General features: G+C 37.4%; 1 protein-coding gene across 1 annotated transcript; it reads right to left on the bottom strand.

Annotated features, from left to right (window-relative positions):
• Positions 1-1,240: 1,240 nt before the first annotated feature.
• Positions 1,241-10,231, bottom strand: LOC107659683 (urokinase-type plasminogen activator-like). The gene is made up of 11 exons (XM_016448693.1): positions 9,903-10,231; positions 8,659-8,742; positions 8,504-8,549; positions 7,491-7,592; positions 7,252-7,411; positions 5,931-6,028; positions 5,554-5,740; positions 4,215-4,366; positions 3,755-3,895; positions 3,500-3,648; positions 1,241-1,681 (listed from the first exon to the last, which is right to left on the bottom strand). Exons 2-11 carry the CDS (start codon positions 8,713-8,715, stop codon positions 1,511-1,513), a joined length of 1,263 nt encoding a protein of 420 aa, XP_016304179.1. The 5' UTR covers positions 8,716-8,742; positions 9,903-10,231; the 3' UTR covers positions 1,241-1,510.
• Positions 10,232-11,040: the final 809 nt, after the last annotated feature.

Genomic DNA, 11,040 nt, shown 5'->3' with positions numbered 1-11,040 from the left:
CCCATGTGGAACACAGATTAGTCCTGCCACTTTAAGAAGTTACTCCTAATGTCAGATTGTTAGGTGTATAAAACACCTGTCCACACAATCTGTATCTTCCATGGGGTAAGGATGATCATGAGAAAGGTGAGGGATCAGCCCCGAACTACACGGGAGGAGCTTGTTAATGATCTTAAGGCAGTTGGGACCATAGTCACCAAGCAAACCATTGGTAACACACTACGCAGCAATGGACTGAAATCCTGCAGCAAGGTTCCCCAGCTCAAGAAGGCACATGGACAGGCCCGTTTAAAGTTTGCCAAAGAACATCTAAATGATTCAGAGAAGGCTTGGGAGAAAGTGCTGTGGTCAGATGAGACCGAAATTTAGCTCTTTGGCATTAACTCGACTCGCCGTGTTTGGAGGGAGAGAAATGCTGACTATGACCCCAAGAACACCATCCCTACAGTCAAGCACGGAGCTGGAAACATTATGCTTTGGGGGTTTTTCTGCTAATGGTACAGGACGACTTCACGCATTGAGGGGCAAATGGACGGGGCCATGTACTGTAAAATCTTGGACGAGAACCTCCTTCCCTCAGCCAGAACACTGAAGATAGGTCATGGATGGGTCTTCCAGCATGACAATGACCCGAAACTAACCGCCAAGGCAACAAATGAGTGGCTCAAGAAGAAGCACATTAAGGTCATGGAGTGGCCTAGCCAGTCTCCAGACCTCAATCCTGTAGAAAATCTGTGGAGGGAGCTGAAACTTGCAGTTGCCAAACGACAGCCAAGAAACCTTAAGGATTTAGAGAGAATCTGTAAAGATGAGTGGATGAGATGTGTGCAGACCTGGTGACCGACTACAAAAAACCTCATACCTCTGTGCTTGCCAACAAGGGTTTCTGCACCAAGCACTAAGTCATGTTTTGCTTGGGGATCAAATACTTATTTCACTCACTGAAATGCAAATCAATTTCTAACCTTTATATAATGTGTTTTTTCTGGATTTTTTGGTTGGTATTCTGTCTCTATACGTTAAAATAAACCTACCATAAAAATTACAGACGCTTAATTTCTTTGTAAGTGGGCAAACTTACAAAATCAGCAGGGGATCAAATAAATATTTTCCCCACTGTATATATAGCCTGTATATACTATACACACACTAATACAAACACTTATTGTACACAATATTTACTCAGAATGCGTACAGTTAAAAACAGTATTTGTTTATTGGCCTAATAATTGGCTTTTATCATTGACATAAATAGTTACACAACAATATAAAATTATACAACAATATAAAAACAGAAAATGGCACTGTACATTTCAATACCCATGCAAAACAATACTTTTATAAAAAATTTTCTCTCAGAAAGTCCTTTGAGCTGCTATTATATCTCTTGGCAACAGAATGGAATGTAAGAATGATGGACATATTAAGGAGTAACTGAACAGAAATCAGTTTGAACACGACTCGCTCATGTTCTGTATGTTGGTCTCTGAGGGCAGGTGAGCTCCTGTTCTCAGCTGAGCGACGACAGGCCGGTTTTCTCCAGGATCCAGCGGTGGTAGTTGCTGACTTTGGCATAAACTCCAGGACGGAAGGGTCTGGAACATCCCTCTCCCCAGCTCACCACACCGAACAGAAACACACGCTCACGGACGCGACACACCAGCGGCCCACCAGAGTCACCCTGAAACATCAACAGCATCAACCTGACAGGCTTTTCTTGCTTCTCAGTGATAAAATGTGCCAAAATTTTACATGTGGCCAGTTAAAAATCCGTAAATATAGGGAACAATGTACTGTGTTAAAGGATGTACTGAATAAAGGAATTTTTAGTATTGATTTTTTAGAATTGCACTGAATTGTGTTGTGTTCTAGGGTTAAATACTCATAAAATTATTGGATTACATCATGTCAAGTCCATTTTCCATTTTTTTTCTCCAGTGTGCCAATAAAAATGGAGTACTAAACCTAAAACTCTTCAAAAAATAAAGTATCAATAAAGAAAATGTTTAACCTTCAGAAAATACTGTTTTTCAGTGTTAAAGGAACACTCCACTATTTTTGAAAATAGGCTCATTTTCCAACTGCCCTAGAGTTAAACAGTTGAGTTTTACCGTTTTCGAATCCATTCAGCCGATCTCCGGGTCTGGCGGTAGCACTTTTAGCTGTAGCTTAGCATAGATCATTGAATCTGATTAGACCGTTAGCATCTCGCTCAAAAATTACCAAAGAGTTTCTATATTTTTCCTATTTAAAACTTGTCTCTTCTGTAGTTACATCGTGTACTAAGACCTACGGAAATAAATACGCAATGATATTACGCAGCGCCTGAAAATAGGCTAAAGCTAGGTAACTTCCAATAAGCCTATTTTCAGGCGCTGCGTAATATCATTGCGCCTGCTGCGGCAGCAAAGTTCCTTGATTATTACGCCGGAATGAGAGTATAGCTCCTAGCCATATTGGCTTAGAAAATCGCAACTTTTCATTTTCCGTCGGTCTTAGTACACGATGTAACTACAGAAGAGTCAAGCTTTAAATAGGAAAAATATCTAAACTCTTTGGTCATTTTTGAGCGAGATGCTAACGGTCTAATCAGATTCAATGATCTATGCTAAGCTACAGCTAAAAGTGCTACCGCCAGACCCGGAGATCGGCTGAATGGATTCGAAAACGGTAAAACTCAACTGTTTAACTCTAGGGGAGTTGGAAAATTAGCCTATTTTCAAAAATAGTGGAGTGTTCCTTTAAGAGGTCAAACTAAATATTATACATGTTGCACACATGCGCACAAATGCGCACACACACACACACGCACGCACGCACACACACACATACACACACGGTCTGAAGTTTAAAACCCTGATTAGTGTGATTTCGTTTTTTTTTCTACGAATAAACTTTTTATAAATGTAAAAAAAAATCCTACATTAAAGGTTTTAATAACATAATGATATGCGAGAACAGGTAACAGGGTTGCAGATCCTAAGTAAATGTAAAACAATTTGTTGTAAATTAAGTTGTCGATGAGTAGGGATGCCAAATTTCGGTTTTCTATCAGACCATGTAATATGCAGGACACAGATAAAAGTTAATTGATAATTAAAATAAGATAATAATTACATTTGTTCAGTAAATTCAGAGCAAAAGTTTGTCAAAATTATGACTTTATTGTTTAATTTTAATTGTTGCAAATAGTCGACAAGGTCATGACCAATTTGGTGGGACAGGCTAAAAATCACAATTTTAAGGTGGCAGTACAGACATTTTTTACATTTATATATTAGATAATAGTTTATCCAACACATTTTCTCTGCAAAGACCATGGGATTTATGCCTTTACTGCTTTAGAAAACTAATTAGACACCAAATTGTACTCTATCTGTAAATTAATAAATGTAAATTTGTACTCAATTTGCAGTGCCATGACATGCATTTTATATATTTAATATGCCAGCACATTTATATGGATGATTGTTGTTTATATAAGTAATTTATGGCTCACCTTACACGCGTCTACGCTCCAGTCGGGACTCGCGGCACAAAGCATGTTATCTGTGATCTTGTTGCCGTAATATACTTTACTCGAACATAAATCCTGTGACAGCATGTTGACCTTTGCTTCTCTGAGATACTGAGAGTAATACCACAACCCTACCACACACACACACACACACACACACACACACACACACGTGATGAATGAACCCTTCTTTAGTGCAAACAGAACAAACACAGTCAACACTCTCAGCTGATGTACCTTCTTGTTCTCTGCCGTATCCAGTGACCTCACAGGACATCCCGTCACTAAGTGACTGATGCGCCTCAGGGATGCAAACCGTCTTGACTGAACTGGACTCTTTAGCACAGCAACCATCATGACTGTGAATCTTCAACAGCGCTGAACACACAGCAGTCAATCAGATGTTAATGACATTTTACTGCATTACACATCTCATAAAGCTACGTTGACTTTGCAGAAAAGACCAGAATATGTTGTGTCTCGGATTCTGAATGCTTCTTTACTAGCTTAACCAGCCAAAGTTTACAGGTCAGCCAGCTTCACCAGAACCAGCAGTCACAAAACCAGTCTGGACTAGCATAAACTGGTCTTTTCAGAAGGTTGATGCTCAGAAATGTGTTTGCATTTGCTCACTGAACAGAAAGTTCTTTTCAAAGTGAACAAATGAGTTGTTTGGGGTTTAGTGAGTCAGTATTACCGATGTCGTTGTTGTAGTTGCCGTCTGTGTTGTCGAAGTGTTCATGGATGAAGAGCTCAGAGACTCTGAACTCCTGCTCTCTCTGAACATCTGTCTCATTGATGGCGTTCTTCCCCAGAAATACTGACAGTTTATAGGGTCTAGTCTGAGCGCTGAAAACAAATGCATTGAAAAGCATTCCTTTGCCTTCACTCGCAAAAATTTCTTGGGAACGAAAAAATTTGTGAGCGAATGCAAAAGCACTGATTTTTTTCCCCTCCCATCCCTTATTTTTCCAGCACCACATCGTTTGCGTTCCCCTGAGAAACACTTTTTCTCATAAACTTTTTGTGAGTGAACACAAAAATGCAAGATTTCTCTGTGGAACGCAATGTTTGATGCAAAAGCCCAAAATCTTTCCCCTACCATCAACTGGAACTTTTTCGTTCCCTCGAAACTTTGCGCTCGCAAAGTTTCTCTGGGGTAAGGCAAAAGTCTTGCGAGGAAACGCAAAATCACTGAAATATAATGTTTCTTCCCTTCTCATATTTTTCCCACACCGGAACTTTTGCGTTAACGTTTTGCGTTAGCATGCAAAAGTTCGCAGGCAAAAAAATTCGAAGTTCAAAGGAAAGCAAAAATTTTAAGCGCAAAAGTATACTACTGTAATATATAACTGGTAACTGGCGGCGAACCATTGAACCAGCGTCTATGGTTTTTACCTGATCTCGGATCAGTTTAATCAATTTGTAGACATTTTTAACGAGACATTTGTGTAATTAAAAGGATGAGAAGTAGTTAATAATCACTTACTGGCATCTATATAGAGGCTGTCCATAAAACAAACAAAGCAAGCCCTGCAAATTAATATAAAATATTTTAAAAACCACATATTATGCATACACTACAAATTTTATTTTTATTTAAATATATATTCAATAATATTTAATCACTGCATTTTATGCATTATACTTTTTAAAAAGTATAATGGTATTTTATTATTTTTTATTGCATTTTATGCATTATACTTTTTAAAAAGTATAATTAAGGTTTTAAAAAAGCTGTTTTTATGTATGTTTTAACGTGAGTTATTGTTGCATTTACACACTTTGACCAGCAGCAGCGTGTGGTGTTTCGAGCGCTTCGAAACAATTCGAAAATTTTCGTTTCCCCCGTCACTAAGTTTCACAGAGGAACGCAAAAGTTTGCGCGCAAATGCGAAAGTGTTGAAAAATAATTTGTCCTATCAACTTGCATTCAAACATTTGCCTTTGTTCGCAAAAACGCAATGTTTCTCAGGGGAATGCATTGACATATCTGTACTTTCTTCTCATCTGTGCAGTTTGTTTTGTGCACTGACCCGTCAGGGAAGCAGTGTGCGGCCGTGAGGACCCAGCAGGGTGAGATGAGACTCCCGCCGCAGGTGAACGTTCTCCCGCATGAGCTCCTGCTGAACACCGCCGCCATCCAGGGGTGGCGCTCCACCTCGCTCAAAGCCCCGCCCACTACCTTCATGCTCCGCTTCTCCCTCTGGCCACACTGCCATCCTATTGGACAAAAAGACAGCTCAGCCTGTCAATCAACCAGCAGCAAACACAGACAGATGCTCCACAGATGCGCACCTGATCTCACTTGACTGAGTGCCTGTCAGGACCTGCATCAAACCGTTTCATATGCCAGATATTTACAGATATTTAGTAATATTACATTAATACCGTGAAAAGGACGGAATCATACCGTGATCTTTTGCACAGCGTGGAATATCACAGTCTTCTTTCATGATCCCAAACGCGGTCCGTACATAACACCAGGGTCTGCGGCTGTAGTCTGGGTTTCTGTGAGTGATGGAGCATGTGTGCATGTTATGATGGTGTAGCTGACATGATAAGACTAAGAGAGATAAAGAACACACTGAAATGGCATTAAAGAATGGCACCTGAATGGCTCAGGATTCAGCAGCAGTGCTGCAGGCTCAGACAGGTGTGCAAGGTGTGCTTGTGAATATATTTACAGGAGGTCTTCACGTCTGGTCTTGAGAATAAGGGGGAATGAAATCCTGCCAAAAACATGTCTGGGTCATATTTCACTCCAAAACGAAAAGAAAAATTTGCTTTGCACTGACCAAATTCTCACTATACTGTAATATAATGTGTAGTGTGCTGATATTTGTTGTATTCTTTTTAATTAATGTTATATAATAAAAATGTAATTGTATATTGATTTTAAAAGTATTGATTAACATAATCATCCAAAAAGGTAATCTTTTTGTATTAAATAAAAGAATTAGTCATTGTATTTACTTTAATACAAAATGCAAATAAATGTCATTTAATGACATAAATGACATTAAAATAATAACGCAATGAAAAAAAATCTTAATCATCTAAAAAGCTTAATTAATAATCATCTTTATGCAAAACTTTATAAAATAAAATAATAATTAAATTATTTAAAATTTACTGTAATAGTTAAATATTGCATGTATTTATACATTAAATATATATATATATATATTATTATTTAAACTGTAAAGTAAGATATTTGTTTTACTGTTTTTAAATGATACTGTTTTAATGTTAAATTGTTAAATGTGTTTAATTTTCATTCAATATAGTCACAATGAAAAAATCTTAATGATAATAATTATAATAATTCCAAAAAGTGGATTAATAATAATCCTTATAATAAGGCTTAATTTTATGCAAAACATAAATTAAATTTAAAATATAAAATATTTTATTTATTTGTAATAAAAAAAAAAACGTTTTTAATTAAATGTAATATAAATGATTTCTTTTATCTCCAGGGTGAATTATGCCAAAGACATGTTCTTGATACCTTTCGTGAGATTCGCTCATAAACTGAGCTCCATGACATTACACCAGTTTTCTTGTTCTATTCATATCCAAGCCTTCAGGACAAATGCATGTTGATTTAGTTTTTTTTCAGGTCTTCAGCTAATCTACGGTCTCCAGGGAACTCCTAGTAACGGATTACCGGACAGGTCTGGACTGCAGGATCTGTTTGCTCTCATTAGTGTGTGTTCAGTGTAACTCGCCTGCAGTGGTCGTGTCGTCCCGGGCCAAGATTCCTGGGATAGACTCTGATTTCACGCACACTCTCTGAATCCCATTCCAGACATTCCCGCCCACTCACGGATTTAGAGACGGGACCTCTGTAGTGCAGACCGATCCCCTCAAAGCAGGAGACGGACTCGTCTGCCACAAAACATCATAATGAATATGAATGCATGCAAACAGCAGTTAATGATAATAAACACACACGAGTGATACGCACCTGTTTCACAGTTGGAGCCGCTGAAGCCATCAGGACAGAAACAGAGCATGTGACGACCGGACGGAGACAAGACAGACGTCCCCCCATTCAGACACAGAACACCTGCAGGAACACAAACACTCATAATAAACATGATCAAACAGTGCTGGGCAGTATGCAATCTGGATTACGTTATCAGATTACAAAAATTGGTTACACTTTATTTTAAGGTGTCCTTGTTACAACACTCATAATAAACATGATCAAACAGTGCTGGGCAGTATGCAATCTGGATTACGTTATCAGATTACAAAATAAGATTACACTTTATTTTAAGGTGTCCTTGTTACAGTGTAATTATACAGTTAAGTACTGAGTAATATTAATTAACTACATGTACTTACTGGTTATGGTTAGGATTAGGGATTGGTTTATAAGGTTACTTGCATGTAATTATGCATAATTTATTTTTATTATAATAATAAGTACATGCAACACGTGTAACAAGAACACCTTAAAATAAAGTGTTACCCAAAAATTAAGTACTTGTAATTAGATTGTATTACATCTTAAAATACTCGTATCAGACTAGTTACTTTTTAATTGATTACTTGATCATGTATTATTCACACAATAGCAATAATTTATCATTTATTCATAATTCGTATGTTCGCCGTTCTCTGACGTCAAATGACATGCACGTAAACAAATTATTTCGACGGTTGTTGTTTTAAAATTATTTTAATTTGACATTTTTATGTTTTAATTATTTGCTTTTCATTAAACTCACAAAATTCATGTTTTTAATCACAATGAATAGAATATATTTTCTTTCTCTTTGTATTTTTATGCCAATATGGTACAAGATTTTCTTAAGTCGATGTGATAAACAAGTTAGATCAAAAGTCATCTAAAAGTAGTCCGATTACATTACCTAAAATGTGTAATGTAATGGATTTTTTCTCATGCAATTTGGAATCAGTATTTGCAAGTAATCTGCTGGAAAATAAAGACTGCAGACAAAGTTGAAGTACCTGATTTCTCACGTAAACTGCTTGGAAAGAGTCTGCGCTGGGCTCTCTGGAGGTCAAAACAAACAAACAAACCAAAAAAAGGCATTTTTTTTCCCCTAGAATTAAATGCATTCTCCAAAAGTAAGTGAAAATATGTACTTAAGAAGCACACTTACACAGACCGTGAGAGCTGCTAAAGCTAGAATCAAACTCAGCAGGCCAAGCCAAGCCATTTCTGCTTCTTCTGCGGATCTTGAAACCTGAAAGAAGTGTGTTTGATTAAGCCTCGAGTTGTGTTTGAAACCTGGGACGACTTCTGAGTTGAGGGTTAAATTGGCCTACTTTGGTTTCAATGCGATTTGCCAAAAATCAGTACTATGAAAAATATTAAAGATTTATGTGAAAGCAGAAAACCTCTAGATTGTCAGAGACTAAAAATATATGCGATAATTCCCTTTTGTTTCTATTGTGTTGGGGATCAATTTGACCCATGTTCAAAATGAGCTGCACAGACACGAAATATTACAAAAATGTTTGTTTCTTTCTACTTGTATAAGGTGAAAATAACAGCAAGTATAAACAGTATCTGACAATATTTGTACTTCCTTTGCCTTTTTATTATGTCCTCTCCTCAAAACCTTGTGAGGATAAAATAGCTTTCTCACACTTCTTTTCAGTGCTGAAATATATAAAAAAATCAACCAAAACATTCTGACAGTTTTTTGTTTGCATAAAGAAACACATTTCATAAGTTCTGTAACAAAATTAGTTCAGCATTTCCATCTATGCGTTGAAACTTTGCACATTCATGAGCCTATAAATGAGAAACTTTCAGAAAAGTTCAAGTGTAAATAAACAGAAAACTGAGTGTGTCACATTGACCCCGATACAACAGGAAAGCACACTAAAGGCAAGGCTTTCTTTAAAAGTTCACAATCGAGCATCCATATAAGACTGTAAAGAAACATGACTTTTCCTGGAATCAGACCAGGATCAGACAGAACAGGCCCGGAGCGGAGATTAAACATGTCAGATCCACACCCACACGGCCAGAAATATCACAGTGTAGATGCTCGTTATATATTGCCTAGACAGCATTGAAACTGAACGCATGAGATGTTTCTCCTATGAATAAGACTCCAGAATCTCACATGCATCTCTTCAAGAGCAAATGATCTGAAATACCCAACAGTTTCTTGCGTGGTCCTTAAAATAGGGTTCCCACGATTTAAAATAATCAACAAAAATGTAATAACATAAAATCTGGAATTAAGAAACTTAAAAATGTTGCCATGCTGGAGAACATCACTGTCACTGCTTGAACTCATCTCATCTCAGCATGCATTTGCAGTCCACAGATTATTGTCACTATGAATATTGTTCTGAAACGTGCATACACTCTATTATCATATTAACTCACCTGTGTGTTCAGTCAGGTCAGGTCTGGTGTGTGTCGTTCTGCATCCCACTGATAGTTTTAAACACTCCTCATACAGAGGCTGGTTTGCTGTGATTGGCTGCAGGAGCAGACAGACTCGTGTTCGGGAAGTTTGCTGCTGAGCTGAAACTAGATCAGTGAATCACGATAATGATTCAAATTAACTTGAATTCCTTCATTCCCTCATCCTGGAATTCTCTTGATGCTCTTTCCTCTTTCTGTCCAACACTATTTGAACCATTCTTTTAACCCTATTAATTTCTTATGTCTCCACATGATCAAAACTTTGCTGTTTCACACAATCTACTGCATGTCTTCTGTCGTCTGATTGATAGTTCATACATTTTTAATAAGTAAAAGCTCTTTTAGTGTAATTGTACAAACGTCCAGCTTCAGCTGGTGCTTCACATGTCTTTGCCGTCAAATCTTGATGGATTTTTGTCAAGTATAACTGTAGTCATATTTCCAGATGAACGCTTACTGGACTGAAGCAGCTCAGCTTTACTTGATTCTCCATCAATCATGTTTTAGAGTCTCAAATCTGATCCTCAGGATCTTCTGAGGAGCGTTTATTTCTTCATCTCTCAATCAGCATTGGATTGCATTGCATTATATGTTTGGATCATCTCAATCTCATCTTGCGAAGACATATTATTGGAGATATAGAGTGACAACTGATATTTAGATCATTTTATGTAAGTATATACTGCTCTACTGTTATAAAGATCTCATTGATTTACATCACAAGCATCATATTGAGTTTCTGAATACAATTGAGCTGTTTTTTCCTCCATATCCTCACTATATCAGAACATAAGAGCCAGAAAAACCTGATGGATCAAATATGATACTCAACAATATTTTGTCTATAAACTGTTCCATTTCAAAACATTCGATTTTTCAGACTATTATGTCATATGTCAGGGTTTAGACGAGGGTTAATCTCTGGCCAAAAACGATAATATATGACCCGTAATCATAGCCTGAAAGGGTTAATCTCAGTCTGGGTCACTAAGCCTCAGTTCCGGGGCAAAAGGGCATCTTCTCCAAAACACCGACACAAGTGGGCAAACAGCAGAATCAGTTTCACGCTTCCACATTCTGAAACATCCAGCTGTGC

The sequence above is a fragment of the Sinocyclocheilus anshuiensis genome, unplaced genomic scaffold (genome assembly GCF_001515605.1).
Source record: "Sinocyclocheilus anshuiensis isolate Anshui unplaced genomic scaffold, SAMN03320099.WGS_v1.1 scaffold75, whole genome shotgun sequence".
In the NCBI taxonomy this organism is placed as follows: domain Eukaryota; kingdom Metazoa; phylum Chordata; class Actinopteri; order Cypriniformes; family Cyprinidae; genus Sinocyclocheilus; species Sinocyclocheilus anshuiensis.
Note: the sequence above shows the minus strand (reverse complement) of the source record. Positions and strands in the feature narration are given on the sequence as shown.

What these genes read in the sequence shown, in the direction of transcription:
- LOC107659683 (XM_016448693.1), bottom strand. Translation starts at nt 8,715, where the DNA reads ATGGCTTGGCTTGGCCTGCTGAGTTTGATTCTAGCTTTAGCAGCTCTC. An exon ending in CAGTTTACGTGAGAAATCAG is followed by an intron (nt 7,593 to 8,503) that starts GTACTTCAACTT and finishes GTGTTCCTGCAG; the next exon opens with GTGTTCTGTGTCTGAATGGG. An exon ending in GGAGCGTAGACGCGTGTAAG is followed by an intron (nt 1,682 to 3,499) that starts GTGAGCCATAAA and finishes TTGATGTTTCAG; the next exon opens with GGTGACTCTGGTGGGCCGCT.